This window comes from Salvelinus sp. IW2-2015, linkage group LG13 (assembly GCF_002910315.2).
Source record: "Salvelinus sp. IW2-2015 linkage group LG13, ASM291031v2, whole genome shotgun sequence".
Classification (NCBI taxonomy): Eukaryota; Metazoa; Chordata; class Actinopteri; order Salmoniformes; family Salmonidae; genus Salvelinus; species Salvelinus sp. IW2-2015.
In genome coordinates, this window is record NC_036853.1 from 14,473,801 (window position 1) to 14,493,050 (window position 19,250).

Genomic DNA, 19,250 nt, shown 5'->3' on the forward strand with positions numbered 1-19,250 from the left:
GATGATTGGTCTTTTCCTCCAGGTACCTCTCAGCCCAGAGTGTACCCGTGCCATGATGAAGCTGGTGTACTGTCCTCACTGTAGAGGCCTGGCCTCAGTCAAGCCCTGTGCCAACTACTGCAGAAACGTCATGAAGGGCTGCCTTGCCAACCAGGCCGACCTGGACACCGAGTGGCAGAACCTCATCGGTGAGAGACACACATGTCCGCCCGACTACATGGACACGTACGCACACACACACACACACACACACACACACACACACACACACACACACACCCACACCAGCACACACACACCAGCAAATATAAGCACACACTCAGTTTTCCCCTTGTTTAATCTCCTGTCTCTGTTTGTCCAGACACCATGCTGCAGGTGGCATCTAGTTTCAGTTCTGACCCCAGCGTGGACGTGGGTCATCTACTCCATCCTCCGTATCTCAGACGCCATCCTCTACATGCAGGAGAACACAGAGGTCTTCACCAGCAAGGTCTGTTCAACCAGCACCAAATCCTGACTAAACCTTTACTCCCACGCTCTATGCTATTTTACATGTGTTTGAGTCTCAGATGTGTGTGTCTAAAGGTGTGTGTTTTACTGTGTGTTTGTGGTAGGTATTTCAGGCCTGTGGGACCCCCAAGGTGGCAGGCACACAAAGTTCAGGGTCTGAGGAGATAAAGAAGAGAGTTAACCCCGCCAGCACCGCAATGAGAGTAAAACCTAGCCCCACCGCAGGGTCCGGCTGGAGATGCAGGTGGGTGTTTCATTAAAACTGCAGGATATCCTCTCTGTTGAGTCTAATGTGCCCAGTAGACCAAGAATAGCTCTCTCTCTCTCTCTCTCTCTTCTCTCTCTCTCTCTCTCTCTCTCTCTCTCTCTCTCTCTCTCTCTCTCTCTCTCTCTCTCTCTCTCTCTCTCTCTCTCTCTCTCTCTCTCTCTCTCTCTCTCTCTCTCTCTCTCTCTCTCTCTTTCATCCTCACTACTCCTCTCTCCCCTCTCTCTCTCTCTCTCTCTCTTTCACTCTCTCGCTCTCTGTGTGTGTGTGTACATGCATGTTTTGTGTTGACTAGTTTGTCATTTCTCCCCTAGATATCTGATGTGTCCAGTAAGCTGCGGGAGATGCAGCAGTACTGGGTCCAGCTGCCAGCTGCTCTGTGCAGTAGTAAAGTGGCAGCAGGAGCAGCTAGTGATGACAAGTGCTGGAATGGCATGACCAAGGCCAGGTAGGATGAGCACCTGTCCTGTAGTTTAGCTGTCTGGCATAGACAGACTGTTACTGACACATTGTCAACAGGAATATGTAGCATACCATCCCATGGTATACTATCCCGCTTCAAATGTCTGAGAACATCTGTACTGTGTTGGATGTGGATTGCTCAGGTAACCCTGAGATGCCCTTTAGAATGAGGATGAACATGCTAACCATTCACAGAGCTATAGACACAGCACTGCCTATTTGTCATGCAACGCTCTCTCTGGTTAGAGTGAATCCCCAAGACCCTCTGTATTCTAAATACATTATTGAGCAGTTTACCTCCCCTTCTGCAGAGCCACAACTCTTCCCTTATTGGATTGAGATTGGGCAATTTGATTTATGGAGGACTGTTTACTCTGAATAATGTCAGACTGTGTCATAAAAAATGTATGTACTTGTGGGTTCATGGGTGTGTTTGTGTTAGCGTTAAAGCAGCATTGGATGCTGATATAAAAGTGTATGTGCGTGTGTGTGTGATGCTGAAATATTGAAATATGTGACAGGCCATGTCATAAAAATGCAACTCCAAGGCAATGGGACCATTAGTAATGCATGTAGCTAGGGCTGTGGCGGTCATGAAATGTTGTCAGCAGGTGATAATCAAGCAAATAACTGCCAGTCTCACAATAACTGACTGTTAATTAACATAAACACATTTAGCATCTCCTGGCTTTCCACGCATAGCCTATAAGCCACTGATGCAGATCTTTGGAACATCTACATTTTAGTCTAAGTCTAATAAATCTATGTAATATAGCCTACCCCATCACAATAAATCCATTATTTATTTTAGACAGTTCTAAAGAAACATGATATGAAAAAAATGCAGTCTATTTTAGAAGAACAGAATAGCATACTCTGAGTTGTCCTTATGTTAGGCCCTATATGTATATGCCCTATACGTTTACGCTGTCTCGTGAGTGAGTTTATTAGGAAGTGCATTGGAGATGTTGTACCCACTGTGACTATTAAAACCTTACCTAACCAGAAACTGTGGATTGATGGCAGCATTCACACAAAACTGAAAGCGCGAACTACTGCATTTAATCATGGCAAGGCGACTGGAAACATGACCGAATACAAACAGTGTAGCTATTCCCGCCGCAAGGCAATCAAACAAGCAATGTGTCAGTATAGAGACAAGTAGAGTCGCAATTCAACGGCTCAAACACGAGACGTATGTGGCAGGGTCTACAGTCAATCACGGATTAGTAAAATAACTTCTTTGTGCGCTTTGAGGACAATACAGTACCACCGACACGGCCCGCTACCAAAGACTGCGGGCTCTCCTTCAACGTGGCCGACATGAGTAAAACATTTAAACGTGTTAACCCTCGCAAGGCTGCCGGCCCAGACTGCATCCCTAGCCGCGTCCTCAGAGCATGTGCAGACCAGCTGGCTGGTGTGTTTATGGACATATTCAATCAATCCCTATCCTAGTCATCACACTGCACACTGCCCTATCCCATCTGGACAAGAGGAATACCTATGCAAGAATGCTGTTCATTGACTACAGCTCAGTATTCAACATCATAGTACCCTCCAAACTCATCATTAAGCTTGAGACCCTGGGTCTCGACTCCGCCCTGTGCAACTGGGTCCTGGACTTTATGACTGGCCGCCCCCAGGTGGAGAAGGTAGGAAACAACATCTCCACCCCGCTGATCCTCAACACTGGGTGCGTTCTCAGCCCTCTCCTGTACTCCCTGTTTACCCATGACTGCATGGCCATGCATGTCTCCAACTCAATCATCAAGTTTGCAGATGACACTACAGTGGTAGGCTTGATTACCAACAACGACAAGACAGCCTACAGGGAGGAGGTGAGGGCCCTCGGAGGGTGGTGTCAGGAAAATATCCTCTCGCTCAACATCAACAAAACAGATTATCGTGGACTTCAGGAAATAGCAGAGGGAGCACCCCCCTATCCACATCGACGGGACAGTAGTGGAGAGAGTGGAAAGTTTAAGTTCCTCAGCGTACACATCATGGACAAACTGAAATGGTCCACGCAACAGCCCCTCTCCAACCTCAGGAGGCTGAAGAAATTTTCACAAACTTCTACAGATGCAAAATCGAGAGCATTCTGTCGGGCTGTATCACCGCCTGGTCCGGCAACTGCACCTTCTTCAACCGCAGGGCTTTCCAGAGGGTAGTGTGGTCTGCACAATGCATCACCGGGGGCAAACTACCTGCCCTCCAGGACACCTACAGCACCCGATGTCACAGGAAGGCCAAAAATATCATTAAGGACAGCAACCACCCGAGCCACTGCCTGTTCACCCCACTATCATCCAGAAGGCGAGGTCAGTACCGTTGCATCAAAGCTGGGAACGAGAGACTGAAAAACAGCTTCTATCTCAAGCACATCAGACTGTTAAACAGCCATCACTAACATAGAGAGGCTGCTGCCAACATACAGACTCAAATCTCTAACCACTTTAATAAATTGATTTAATAATGGTATCACTAGTCACTTTAAATAATGCCACTTTAATAATGTTTACATATCCATCCTCTTACATTGTGTGTATAAGGTAGTCGTTGTGAATTTGTTAGATTATGTGTTAGATATTACTGCACTGCCGGAACTTGAAGCACAAGCATTTCGCTACGCTCGCATTAACATCTGCTAACCATGTGTATGTGACAAAGGAAATTTGATTTGTTCTGGCTATGCCGTAAGGCTGTGGGCTACACTAGTTAATTTAGCAGACAAGATTTTCTTAGAACGCTAACCCGGAAGCTTATAATAAATCCTGCTATGCCCTCCGACGAACCATCAAACAGGCAATGTGCCAATACAGAACTAAGATTGAATCGTACTACACCGGCTCCAACGCTCGTTGGCTGTGGCAGGGCCTACAAACTGACTACAATGGGAAGCACAGCCGCAAGCTGCCCAGTGACACGAGCCTACCAGACGAGCTAAATCACTTCTATGCTCAGCTGTTCCGGACGACTGTGTGATCACGTTCTCCGTAGCCGACGTGAGTAAGACCTTTAAACAGGTTAACATTCACAAGGCCGCTGGGCCACGGATTACCAGGACGTGTGCTCCAGGCATGTGCTGACCAACTGGCAGGTGTCTTCACTGACATTTTCAACATGTCCCTGATTGAGTCTGTAATACCAACATGTTTCAAGCAGACCACCATAGTCCCTGTGCCAAAGAACACTAAGGTAACCTGCCTAAATGACTACAGACCCGTAGCACTCACGTCCGTAGCCATGAAGTGCTTTGAAAGGCTGGTAATGGCTCACATTAACACCATTATCCCAGAAACCTTAGACCCACTCCAATTTGCATACTGCTCAAACAGATCCACAGATGATGCAATCTCTATTGCACTCCACACTCCCCTTTCCCATCTGGACAAAAGGAACACCTACATGAGAATGCGATTCATTGACTACAGCTTAGCGTTCAACACCACAGTGTCCTCAAAGCTCATCACTAAGCTAAGGATCCTGGGACTAAACACCTCCCTCTGCAACTGGATCTTGGACTTCCTGACGGGCTGCCCCAGGTGGTGAGGGTAGGTAGCAACATATCTGCCACGCTGATCCTCAACACTGGAGCCCTTCAGGGGTGCGTGCTCAGTCCCCTCCTGTACTCCCTCTTCACACACGACTGCATGGCCAGGCACGACTCCAACACCATCATTAAGTGTGCAGACGACACAACAGTCTATAGGGAGGAGGTCAGAGACCTGGCCCGGGTGGTGCCAGAATAATAACCTATCCCTCAACGTAATCAAGACAACGGAGATGATTGTGGACTACAGGAAAAGGAGGACCGAGCATGCCAACATTCTCATCGACGGGGCTGTAGTAGAGCAGGTTGAGAGCTTCAAGTTCCTTGGTGTCTACATCACCAACCAACTAGAATGGTCCAAACACACCAAGACAGTCGTGAAGAGGGCACAACAAAACCTATTCCCCCTCAGGAAACTGAAAAGATTTGGAATGGTTCCTGAGATCCTCAAAAGGTTATACAGCTGCACCATCGAGAGCATCCTGACTGGTTGCATCACTGCCTGGTACGGCAACTGCTCGGCCTCCGACTGCAAGGCACTACAGAGGGTAATGCGTACGGCACATATGTCAGAGTCAAGGCCCGCGGGCCACATCCGGCCCGCGAGAAGGTTTTTTACGGCCCCTGGGATGATCTTGATTTATTATTAGAACCGGCCCGCAGACCGCAGCAAGCCGGCAGCCCGCAGATCTTTTACACGCACCAATACTACATTTCCCACAATGCAACGGTGACGCACCGAGCAGTAGGCTGCTTCATTTCAATATTTATTGGCACAGCAGTCGTCAGCATCACAGTAAAATTAACTTTCAGATACCCATCAAAAATGGCAAAACGGAAGGTGGACACTGAGAACCGGGGGTTTCAAACAAGGTGGGAGTCGGAGTATATGTTCACGGAGGTAGCTGGAAAACCTGTGTGTCTTCTGTGTGGAGAAAGTGTGGCGGTACTGAAAGAGTATAATCTGAGACGACATTATGAAACGAAACACGCGGACAAAAACAAGAATATGGACATGGAACAAAGGCTACAAAAGGCAGAGGAATTAAAACGAGGCCTCAAATCTCGACAGGCTCTGTTCAAAACAAAAAACAAAAACAAGAATATGGACATGGAACAAAGGCTACAAAAGGCAGAGGAATTAAAACGAGGCCTCAAATCTCGACAGGCTCTGTTCAAAAAAGCCAAATCACAAGGCCAGGCTGCTGTCAAGGCCAGTTTTATTTTGGCAGAAGAGATCGCTAAATCAGCCCGGCCATTTACGGAGGGGGATTTCATCAAAAACTGCATGATTAAAGTTTGTGACGAAGTTTGCCCAGAAAAAAGGCAACTCTTTTTAAATGTGAGTCTGAGCAGAAACACCATTGCCGAGAGAGTAGACCAGTTGTCCATCAATCTAAAAGAGCAGCTTGTGAAAAAGGGAAACGATTTCATTGCATATTCCTTGGCTGTGGATGAGAGCACCGACATTTCTGACATTGCCAGTTGTCAATTTTCATCCGCGGAGTGGACTCCAGCCTAAGCGTGACAGAGGAGTTTTTGGCTTACGTCCTATGCATGGCACAACTACGGGGCATGATTTGTATGAAGAGGTGTCAAGATGTGTAAATGAGATGGAGCTGCCTTGGGAAAAACTCGTGGGTTTGACAACCGACGGAGCACCTGCGATGTGTGGACACAGGAGCGGACTGGTGGCGAAGATACGGGAAAAGATGAAAGAGGAAAACGCGACAGGTGAGCTGACAGCTTATCATTGTATCATACACCAGGAAGCGTTGTGCGGTAAAGCCTTGAAAATGGAGCATGTAATGAGCATCATCACGCGCACAGTTAACTTATAAGAGCCAAAGGTTTGAATCACCGCCAGTTTCAAGGCATTTCTGACGGAGTTAGAAACGGAGCATGGTGATTTGCCTTATCACACAGAGGTGCGATGGCTAAGCCAGGGAAAGGTGCTTCAAAGATGTTTCGAGCTTCGTGAGGAGATTTTGTCTGTTCTTGGACAGCAAAGGGAAAGACACAACACAACTCCGAGACGAAATGTTTCTGTGTGAAATGGCTTTTCTGTGTGACATTACGAGTCATCTGAATGCAATGAACTTGCAGCTGCAGGGTCGGGATCATGTCATCTCTGATATGTACAGTACAGTGAAGGCATTTAAAACCAAACTGACTCTGTGGGAGACGCAGATGCGGAAAGAAAATTTGAGCCACTTTCCCAGCTGCCAGACCATGAAAGAGAAGCTCTCTACCAGTGCGTTCCCGAGCGCACAGTTGGCTGATAAAATAGGTATGCTTGCCGCTGACTTTCGACGCCGATTTGCTGACTTTGAAGCACAAAAAAGCAGGTTGGAACTGCTCGGTAACCCATTTGCTGTTGACGTGGAAAGCTCACCACCAAACCTCAAATGGAGTTGATTGACCTCCAATGCAATGATGCACTGAGGGCAAATAATGCGGCAGTGGGTGCTGCGGAGTTCGCCCGTTTCCTCCCCGACAATGCCCCAGCTGCGCATCCAGGCTGCTCAAACGTTGTCTATGTTTGGCAGCACATACCTGTGTGAACAACTGTTTTCTTTGATGAACCTGAACAAAACATCACACAGAAGTCGACTTACTGCTGAACACCTCCACTCAATTCTGAGGATTTCCTCAGCTCAGAGCCTTACCCCGAACATTGATGAACTTGTGGAAAAGATGGGACACCACCACAGTATACCCTCAACCTCAAACAAGTGAACATTACTGTGCAATCACATATTTAGAGTTTTTACTCAGTTCAAGTTTAAAAGTTAAAGTTTAATATTTGTTTTCACTGCATGTTACTTCTCCTTAAACAAAGTGTTGTTTTTGATTAATAGATTTTTGCACTTTATTTTATTGTATTTCAATCCAATTATATTTTAAAAATATTTCAGTTGAGTGGATGATAGAAATTGCTATTATTGTTTTTTTTCTTTGAAGTAAATTTAGCCCACTTTTGCTAAAATAGAAAATATAGGCTACTGATGGTGCCTTGAATACCGGTTTCTTTCATTTAATGTTCATGTTATGGGGATTTTTATATAAAGGAAATTTGTCTTTTGTGTCTGTTGAAAATTAAAGATTACTGACAGAGCCATAAGAAAATATTGCTTTATTTATCTGATCATATTGGAATATATTTGTTAGGTTTTCAGTAGGTTCAATTAGGTTCACTAGACTATATGCGTCATTTAAAAAATTTTCAATGAACATTCGAACAGTCCGGCCCTCGGCTTGTAGCTAAATTTTTTATTTGGCCCTCCGTCCATTTGACTTTGACACCCCTGGCGTACGGCCTAGTACATCACTGGGGCTAAGCTGCCTGCCATCCAGGACCTCTACAACAGGCGGTGTCAGAGGAAGGCCCTAAAAATTGTCAAAGACCCTAGCCACCCCAGTCATAGACTGTTCTCTCTGCTACCACATGGCAAGCGGTCCCGGAGCATCAAGTCTTGGACCAAAAGCCTTCTCAACAGCTTTTACCCCTAAGCCATAAGACTCCTTAACAGGTAATCAAATGGCTACCCGGACTATTTGCATGAGTGTGTGGTTTTTCCATCCAGTACTGTGACCACAGCAATATAGTCCAGTGGATGAGAAGAGACCCCAGAAGAAGACAGGATAGAGATGATAAGGAGAGACTGAGATAGATGGACAGACACATACAAAGGATGACAAATCAATAACTGGTGAAATCGCTAGACCAAATCCCTGAAAGATAATTGATTTGTCCAAGCATAAATACCCACAGATTACAACAGAAAAAGACAACATAACCCTCAAAAACCTACTTGTCATACATCTCCATCATGGTCCAAATTCACATTACAATAATGTGCAGCAGGAGGCCTAGTCCAACATTTTTGTTATCCTCATGCAATGTAGTACCACAGAAATCCACAGTAGTACCAAATGTGTTGCCTGCGAAGTGACGTATTGATGTGTTCTGTGTCCAGGTATCTTCTTGAGGTGATGGGCGACGGCCTGGCCAGCCAGATCAACAACCCAGAAGTGGACATCGACATCACCAAGCCAGACATGACTATCCGCCAGCAGATCATGCAGCTGAAGATCATGACCAACCGGCTGAGGAACGCCCTCAACGGCAATGACGTGGACTTCCAGGATGCCAGTGAGTGACGGGCGGGAGAGGAGAGGGGGAAGGAGGGTTGAGAGAGGAGGGAGGAAGGGCCAAGAGTATAGTAGACAGGGTGAGAGAGTATGGGGTATTGGGTTTGGGGATGGGGGGTATTGGATGTGCAGGTTAGAGTTGGGAGTGTATCAGAAACATGTTGAACCGCTTGGTCTCACTGATATCCTAATTTCAATTAACCAATGCCTTTCCCTTGTCTCCAGGTGATGACGTCAGTGGTTCAGGAAGTGGAATGTGTACAGGCGAGTCGTGTGCCCGCAATGGACCTCGTGTCATTGTGCCCAAAGCAGACAGCACCAGATACTACAATCATCCTGAGAACAAGAAGGTGAAGAGCACAGGAACCCAGACCCACCCCTCCATCCTCCTCCTCCTGCTCTCATTGGCCACACTGCTGCGCAGGCGATAATGGACCGGTGGTGCATCCAGTCGAGACTGTGTTTTGGAGTAGGGCTCTGAGATGGAATAGAAGAGAGAAAAGGGGGGATGGGTGGGTAACTTTGCCAAAAAGGAAAGGATTGTTATTGAATGAATGGACTACCTTTCATTTTAATGAGAGAAACACAAAGAAATTTCCTAATCATTTTTTCTTGTTTAGATTTTTTTTTTTATGTGGCAAGTAGAGCTGGTCTTTGGCTTCTTTTTATTGTTTCTATGCTTGGGTGGTGAACAAGGGTGGTTCACATGCTAGATGCAATGTTTGGATAGCACAAGCTTCTTAGCGATCATGCCATTCTAATGTAAAGTCAATGTGACCTTGTTGCAATGTTCTAACAATGCCAATAACTTGACCGTGATGTTGTGAGAGCACTGTGAGAGACGGTTTGGTGTGTATCTTCAGTGTGCTAATCCAATGCATTTGTTTTTCATATCAATCACAGTGACAGGGAATTTGGATCTCTCAAGTATATTAAATCAAAAATAATGGTTTCTTGTACTTGTGATATACTTGCATCAATAGCACATTAACACAGCACCATTGACAAACTTCACTTGAGAGGGCATCTGTGAAAGCAGTATAACTATATACCTGACCTCTACTGAAGGACTGTAGAAAACCACTTTTGTCAGACTAGGCCTATAAGCCTCTCGCTGTGCCTGATATTTTCATTTATCCATCTGGTCTTAAAACTTGTAAAAGCCACCATTCTGTTAGCAGTCAGGTGATAGTGCACAGTTCACTTAGCCAGAAACACACAGCATTTACACATGCCGAAAGAAGCCCAACACACACATGCAGATCTTTTCACAAGAACAATTTCAATCGTAGTGTACCAGTTGTGACATGATGACGGAGACCTTAGTTAGTATTGTTCACTCAACACATCCTAGTGACCTGTCCAAAAAAAAAAGACGGGTCCACCTTTTTGTACATATTTTCTATGTCTTATAATATAATGTAATCTATGGTCATTAACCCAAGCTTAGGGGTCTGAACCTTCTCCACCTGCCATCTACACAGTTGACTACAGCTGGATGTGGAGTGGGAATGCCTTGACTAAAACGCAGTCACACGTTCTCCAAACATTGCTGGAATGTGAGATTGTAATGAGGTTGTATTAAGGTGCAGTCAGTGACGTAAGTGCATTGTTGGAGCTGGCTCATGTTCCCTCCGTCACACACAGGAGGACCATTTCAAAGTGTCTGTGTGTGTACAGTTACAAGTCTCATAGCGGAGAATAAATCTGATGTAGTGGCAAATTGTGTATGTATGGCCAATGGTGATTAAATGTTCATATGTTGGGGTTGAGTAATTTAAGACATCCAGACAGTACGTGGATGTTAGAATGGGGAAGATCTGGTGACACAGTGTTCGTTAATGTAACGCAGTGTAGGTGTCAATGTACGGTGTACGGTATGTAAGTGTGTGAATGCTTGTCTTTGACTTTGTGTAAAACTGTGTGTGTGACTGTTTGACTGACTGCATATAGGCACAGTATGAATGGATGCATGTAAAATGCATGCTTTAAGACTGTGTGAATACAGCGTCTGATTTCCCAGGAAAGAAGCATTGAAAACAGAGCTAAATGAAATGGAAACAATAGACTGAGAGCATGAATACTGCTTTCCAGTCTTGTTTACCATCCCCTAAATTTGCACTGCACCTTGTTTCTCCTTCAACACAGGCCCATGAGACTGCATGTGTCTTCCTTAACCTGCTTTTCATATGGGACCCAGGCACATTCAGTAGAGATATATTGTGTTCTTAATTTCCCTTACTTTAATTGAGGTGGGAAGAAGATTAACACAACACAGGCCCATTCCCTGTTACCTGCAGATTTTTATAGCTCTTAATTTAAACTCTTTGTGCTGTAAACCTAACACTGGGCCCCTCAGTGCAGATCCCGAGGCCAACGAATGCTGAGCAATCGATGAGCAGACCCTCTCTCAATGCACAGAGAATCAGCACAATGGAAAATCAATGGGTGAGAAGCGCCATGTTGAAGTGCTGATTGATTTGGATACAGATACAGACTGGCTGATTACCATACGTGTGTGGTGCAGATCAGGGCGCAAACACGTGTATTTGAGTAATTGTTATTTAAATACTTTTTCTGTGTATTTGAGTATTTTCAAATACACAGCCCAAAATAATTACTTTTGAGTATTTGAATGGTTATTTGTAAAAACCAAATAGTTGACCAAATTGCATTTGAAAGTATTTTCCAAATACTTATTTAAAATAATATTTGAAATACCTATGTTAAAGGCATGGGAGTGTATTCGAGTCATGTATTTGAGTATTTTCAAATACTTTCCAAGTATATTTCCAAATACTTTCAAAGTATATTTCTAAATACATTCCAATAATCAACTACTGTTTTTTTTTTTTTAATAATTTTGTCTGAATACTTTTTTTGAAATGTATTGAAAAGTAATCAAAATACCTGAAATAGTATTTGAACCCAGGTCTGGTGTGAATGTGTTTTTATGTGTCAGGGTGTGAATGAGTTTATGTATTTGGAATAAATGGATGAAAAGAAAAACAGGGGCCCCAAGTATTTTGTGAATACGCTTAATTGTCCAACTACAGTCGGAGGCATAAGTACAATGTGACAATTTGAAAAAGTGTCCAAGTGATAAAAAAATTAAAATACATTTGCAACAATGCCGAGGTGAAATATGTCAACGCGCTGTCGTTTTTCCACTAGATTGTGTCAGTTATTATAAACATGATGACAAAGATGTCTGACTGACTGTTCTTTTTAACTGCTACTTGGGATAATAGAGTCAAGAGTCAACAGTACTAGGATGCTGTCCATACAATGTTTAATTATTATTAGCTTATCTTCCTGCACATTATCATGTCTCTCAAATCATCTGGCACACAATTTCACATGAAATCAAGTCACCACACTCCATGTTTCTAGAGAAATTCTACTCCCAAAGTGCTTTAATATAGCAGAATCTATCTCTGTGTAGCTGTCAGATGACGCTGTAGTTCTTTTTCAGGTTTTCAAAGTGTCTCTGAGAGTTTCTGGGCCAGGCTGAGCTGGCCCGTCATGGTTTTGACCCCGGCTCGTAAGTATCGTCTTTGAGCGTCCGGATCCTGAGAGCACTTGTTGCTGTTGGCTTTCATCACAGAGCTGTTTGGGTCATTGGGCTAAGCTGCAGACACAAACACAGCGCCATGCTTATTCCCAATCTCTCTAGCATCTAATGGGTCGTGACTGGCAGACTATCTTATCACATCAGAAAGACTTTCCCTTTCTATTCAGTACTTTGAGATAACGTCCTGCAGTGAAGATAGGGCCTTATCCTACTCTGATCCTACCCTATACTAACCCTCTTGCCAGCTTTTCCTTGAACCTCTCAAGATTCTGATAAGTTACCTCTGGTTTGTTCAGCCATTCCTATGGGAAAAATCAATGGGGAAAGAATAGGGTTTTGGAAGAAACACAGAAAATAAGGTCTGAGGTTTACACAGGCTTATGAGATCTTGTATGTTTTGTTCATTGAGATAAATTGAGTTAACTGATGAACATTTAGTGAATTCTGGAGAATTTGTTATAAAAAAAGCACTTAAATCACAAATGCTTCATAATTCATAAAGGTCATGTTAACAGACTGCTATTATCTCTTAGAACAAAACGTATACGATCTCCTAAACCTGTGTTAACCTCAGACCTTATTTTCTGTGTTTCTTCAAAACCTTATTTTCTTGTACATGCAATAACAATGCCTTTGCTTCCATCTAGTGACTAAAACTTGTATAGCTTTAAATGTGGCATTTACTAGTCTGAACTCGTATAGTAGCCTACTACAAGGGGTCACACACTTGTTGTAATCTAGTAGGTCAGGGTTTCCCAAACTGGGCCTGTGGCCCCCCCTGGGTGCACGTTTGGGTTTTGCACTATCACTACACAGCTGATAGCTGATTCAAATAATAAAAGCTTGATAATGAGTTGGTTATTTTAATCGGCTGTGTAGTGCTAGGGTAAAACCAAAACGTGCACCCACATACGGGGGGGGGGGGGGGCATGGGGCAGGACCAAGTTTGGGAGAACCTGGCCTACTAGACTACAACAAGTGTCTGAACTCCCCCCCCCCCCCCCCCCACACACACGCTCATCCAAGCCAACTCATCCCCTGTCTCTTATACACATCTAGATGTGTATAAGAGACAGGTCCCAACTAGCTCCTCTCAAGGATGTGCTCCCTATCTGGAGCCTTTCATGCCCCCCAGCATTACTTCCAGCTCCTCTCCCTCCCATCCTCCCTTCCAATGTGTTCCAGCTCCTCTCGAGGATGTGCTCCCTCCCTTCCTCCCTTCCAATGTGTTCCAGCTCCTCTCGAGGATGTGCCTCCCTCCTTCCTCCCTTCCAATGTGTTCCAGCTCCTCTCGAGGATGGCTCCTCTTCCTCCCTTCCAATGTGTTCCAGCTCCTCTCGAGGATGTGCTCCCTCCCTTCCTCCCTTCCAATGTGTTCCAGCTCCTCTCGAGGATGCGCTCCCTTCCTTCCTTCCTCCCATCCAGCTGAATTTGGCAGCTCCCCTCCTTGCCATAATCGTTGCAAGCTTAGAACGCCTTTGTTACAGGAAATTAACTCTTTGTTGGAGAACAAAACATTATGGTTCAAAACCGCTCAGTCTGTGAAAAATTGAAGGAACCAAATGAATGTAAGAGAACAGAGCAGAAACATTTCACATTGTGCCATGAAAAAGACGGATTCAGATTTACTCCTCACATATTTTAACAGGGTATTCATGTACTAAATGGCTACTGAGGAATGGAGAGGGTGTGAGGGGAAATTCAATGGAAATAATTAAGTGGTTGGTGTTAAACACAGTGAGAGATCTCACTGAACAGTCATGGAGAGTTGGGAGAAAACCCTATGCCAAGTTTAGAATGATTACATTAGAGGACTAGGGGAGGTGGAGAGAAGTAGTAGAGTGGTAACTTACTTATTCCAAACCCCCTCCCACGGTGTGCAGCCTGCAGCTCTGTGATCTTTGGGCCCTCTGCTCTGGGGAGAGCTGCAGCGAAGTGCAGAGGGTATAATCCCTTTTGCTGGAACACAAGAGATGAGAGGAGATATTTGAATGTAACTTTCCACTGGAATAGACCAACCAACCGCCCTAGTCTTTTGTCACCATTAAGCCATTCCAGAAACCACAGTCATATTGAAACATCAACTCTGTGTAGTCAACTAGACCCAGCTAGGAGTAGCCAATGTGTTATGTTAGTGGGGCTAACTCAGAGTGAGAAATAGTAAAAGAAAGGTGAGAGATAACCCACCTCTGAAGGCAGGCACGTGCTCCACACTCCAGCAGACGCCTGACAGCCTGGATGTGGCCTGCCTTCATACCAGGAAGAAGACAGGCATGGGCACACTGGAGGCATTGGGGTCTGCTTCCCTGTCCAGTAGCAGCTTCATGGTTGTTTGCCTGCCCATGTGACTGAACAAAGAGATGGGGGTTAATCAACTCCACCCTAAAATTATGTCAATCAGCACATCCCTTTCATTTGTGATATTGCTTTGGTTTATTTAGAGGATTATTCTATTGGATTATTTTCTCCATGGTTTGCAGTTTTACTTACATAAATTCACATTTATGTCAGTAAGGATGGCCTCTCTAAAATGAACCCACAATATTTCCTATGAGCTCAGAGCCCTGGCTGTCCAAATACTTACTCCTTATGAAGCACTCACTTCCAAATCTCGTTTTGGGACGAGACTGAGTTTATGAAAAAAATTATCCTATTTACACTTTGTAGTCAATTCTGACACTAAAATTAATGTTACTGACTCATATCGATGCCACATAGAACGTTTATAACCAGATAAGTTGGTTCTAGGAGGTAGTTCCCTTTAAGGGCTTTCTGTATAGCTATGTAATGTATAGTGAATTCAGAAAGTATTCAGACCCCTTCCCTTTCTACACATTTCGTTACGTTACAGCCTTCTTCTAAAATAGATTAAATTACATTTTTTCCTCATCAATTTAACACAATAAACCATAATGACAAAGTGAAAACAGGTTTTTATAAATTTTTGCAAATATATCAAAAATAAAAAACAGAAATACCTTACTGCATAGGTATTCAGACCCTTCGCTATGAGACTCAAAATTGAGCTCAGGTGCATCCTGTTTCGATTGATCATCCTTGAGATGTTTCTACAACTTGATTGGAGTCCTCCTGTGGTAAATTCAATCGATTGGACATGATTTGGAAAGGCACACACATGTCTATAAGTTCTCGCATCTGACAATGCATGTCAGAGCGAAAACCAAGCCATAAGGTCAAAGGAGTTGTTCCTAGAGCTCCGAGACAGGATTCTGTCGAGGCACAGATCTGGGGAAGGGTACCAAGAAATTTCTGCAGCATTGAAGGTCCCCAAGAACAGAGTGGCCTCCATCATTCTTAGATTGAAGAAGTTTGTAACCACCAAAACTCTTCCTAGAGCTGGCTGCCCGGCCAATCAACGAAGAAGGGCCTTATGGAGGGAGGTGACCAAGACCCGATGGTCACTCTGACAGAGCTCCAGAGTTCCTCTGTGGAGATGGGAGAATCTTCCAGAAGGACAACCATCTCTGCAACACTCAACCAATCAGGCCTTTATGGTAGAGTGGTCAGACGGAAGCCAATCCTCAAAAAAGGCTGCTAGCTTGGAGTTTGCCAAAAGGCATCTAAAGGACTCAGACTATGAAAAACAAGATTCTCTGGTCTGATGAAACCAAGATAGAACTCTTTGGCCTGAATGCCAAGCATCATGTCAGGTGAAGAAGCCGGATGTCTGTCAAGTGGTCAGGGTTGGGGAGTAACAGATTACATGGCTTCTTCACCTGTGGTATGTAATCCGTTACATGTAAGGGATTACAAAAAAACTGTAACTATAATCCGCTACTTTACCAGCAAAAATATTGTTATCAGATTACAGATACTTTTGAAAAACGACATGATTACTTCGAGGATTACTTTTAAATTCAGAAAGGATGTTTGCGTAAAAAAAATATGTTGTAGTCTACAGTCCAAGCTATGTCTTCCAATGGTGCGACTGCTGTTGGCATCCAAAGATTATCCAATTTGAATAAATACTTGGAGGTAAGGATGTAGTCTATGGCGATACGTATATCACTTATTATTGATATCTACATAGCGCATTGCTGTGAATCACACTGCTGCTCTCTCATTTAGCTATTTGCGCCTTACTGATTGTGGTTATTGTGGATGGCTGTTCACAACTCTAAATGTCTATTTGAGACAAATAATGGATGAATTCAAGAAGTTTAAGCTGCCTATCAATCATTGTTTTTGAAACAAGTGGACAGCCAGTGAAACATTTAGCTCTTGCAACAGCTGTATTGTGCGGATACCAGCTGTCACGACTTCTGCCAAAGTCGAAGCCTCTCCTTGTTCAGGCGGTGCTCGGCGGTTGACGTCACCGGTCTTCTAGCCATCATTGATCCATTTTTCATTTTCCATTGGTTTTGTCTTGTCTTCCTACACACCTGGTTTTAATCCCACTCAATACCTGTTGTGTATTTAACCCTCTGTTTCCCCTCATGTCTTTGTCAGAGATTGTTTGATGTTCAGTTTCGTGTTGTTTGTATTGGTGCGCGACGGGTCCTCGTACCCACTTTGTTTTATTGTTATTATAGTTTTGGAGTTATGTTTTATTTATTGTTATTAAACAACTCCATTACCTTAAGTTTGATTCTCCTGCGCCTGACTTCCCTACCACCTATACACACGACTCTGACAGAATCTGCCTCCACCAGCACAACCGGGGTCTCCCCTGATCGTCTTTTCCCCGCCTGAACCCAGCAGGATCCATTTATCCCTGCCATTTATCCCTCCCTGTCCCTGCCACGACGGAGATACTGCTGGCTGCCAGGGTTTCCTCCTCAAACTAAGCTTATATCTGGCCACGGTCCACCCAGCTCCATCAGACCGTGAGAAGAGTTACGCCCTCGTCTCGTGCCTCACCGGTAAAGCCCGGGAGTGGGCCAGCGCTGTGTGTGGAGAAGAGGATGCAGCGTTGGACCGTGAGGAGTTCACCCGCCATTTCCGGACCGTATTTGACCACCCACCCGAAGGCAGAGCGCTTGACCACCCACCCGAAGGCAGAGCGGCGGGTGAGCGCCTCTACCATCTGAGGCAGGAGACGAGGAGCGCACAGGAGTTTGCTCTGGAGTTTAGGACCCTGGCTRCCGGYGCTGGATGGAGCRACAGGGCCCTGATCRACCATTACCGCTGTAGTCTAYGCGAGGAYGTCCGTCGGGAGCTGGCCTGCAGAGAYACYAYYCYCACCTTCGACCAGCTGGTGGACCTGTCCATCAGGCTGGACAACATGCTGGCTACTCGTGGACGTCTAGATCGGGGTCTGGTTGTTCCATCCTCCCGCACCCTCTCTCCTATACCCATGGAGTTGGGAGGGATGGTGCGCAGGGAGAACGGAGGGGGTTCCCGCTCGTGCACCATATGTGGTCGCAGCGGTCACACTGCTGGTCGATGCCGGATTGGTTCCTCTGGGAATCGAGGCAGCAGGCAGGGCACTCTACCGTCACCCCAGGTGAGTAGGCACCATTTTCATCCAGAGCCCTCTGTTGCACATATGTTTGTCTCTGTCACTTTTCCTGAATTTTCCCCGCGTTCCCAGCATAAGGCGCTAGTAGATTCAGGCGCGGCTGGGAATTTCATTAATAAAGGTTTAGCTCATAGTTTAGGGATCCCCGTTGTTCCTGTAGATATGCCTTTTCCCGTTCATGCCTTAGATAGTCGACCATTAGGGTCAGTGTTTATCAGGGAGGCCACCGCTCCTTTGAGTATGGTAACGCAGGGGGGTCACAAGGAGAAGATTAGTCTTTTCCTTATTGATTCTCCTGCGTACTCTGTGGTGGTGGGCCTACCCTGGTTAGCTTGTCATAACCCCACTGTTTCGTGGCCACAGAGGGCTCTCATGGGGTGGTCGCGAGAGTGCTCAGATAGGTGTTTAGGGGTTTCCGTTGGTGCTACTACGGTGGAAAGTCCAGACCAGGTCTCCACCGTGCGCATCCCCCCAGAATATGCCGATTTGGCACTCGCCTTCTGTAAAAAGAGGGCGAATCAATTACCACCCCATCGACGGGGGGATTGTGCGATAGGTCTCCTGGTAGACGCTGCATTTCCCAGGAGTCATGTGTATCCCCTGTCGCAAGCGGAGACGGTGGTTATGGAGACATATGTCTCCAAATCCCTGCGTCAGGGGTACATTCAGCCCTCCATTTCCCCCGTCTCCTCGAGTTTCTTTTTTGTGAAGAAGAAGGATGGAGGTTTGCGCCCGTGCATTGATTATCGAGGTCTAAATAAAATCACTGTGAGGTATCGTTACCCGCTACCTCTTATCGCTACGGCGATTGAGTCAATGCACGGGGCGTGCTTTTTCACTAAACTGGATCTCAGGAGTGCGTACAATCTGGTGCGTATTCGGAAGGGAGACGAGTGGAAGACGGCATTTAGTACCACCTCAGGGCATTATGAGTACCTCGTCATGCCGTATGGGTTGCTGAATGCTCCATCAGTCTTCCAATCATTTGTAGACGAGATTTTCAGAGACCTGCACGGGCAGGGTGTAGTGGTGTATATCGATGACATCCTGATATACTCCGCTACACGCGCCGAGCATGTGTCTCTGGTGCGCAAAGTGCTTGGTCGCCTGTTGGAGCATGACCTATATGTCAAGGCTGAGAAATGCTTGTTCTTCCAACAGTCCGTCTCCTTCCTAGGGCATCGGATTTCCACGTCAGGAGTGGAGATGGAGAGTGACCGCATTGCAGCCGTGCGTAATTGGCCGA

At 45.4% G+C, this 19,250-nt stretch overlaps 1 protein-coding gene across 1 annotated transcript in view; it reads left to right on the plus strand.

Moving 5' to 3' along the window:
* LOC111972178 (glypican-1-like) overlaps nucleotides 1–12,092 on the plus strand; it is an 89,451-nt gene extending 77,359 nt beyond the window's left edge. Inside the window, 8 exon segments of the mRNA XM_023999072.2 lie at nucleotides 23–188; nucleotides 362–414; nucleotides 416–490; nucleotides 615–732; nucleotides 735–754; nucleotides 1,090–1,223; nucleotides 8,774–8,949; nucleotides 9,174–12,092. Coding sequence (XP_023854840.1) covers nucleotides 23–188; nucleotides 362–414; nucleotides 416–490; nucleotides 615–732; nucleotides 735–754; nucleotides 1,090–1,223; nucleotides 8,774–8,949; nucleotides 9,174–9,379 — 948 coding nt within the window. The 3' untranslated portion in view covers nucleotides 9,380–12,092.
* The last annotated feature ends 7,158 nt before the right edge of the window (nucleotides 12,093–19,250 follow it).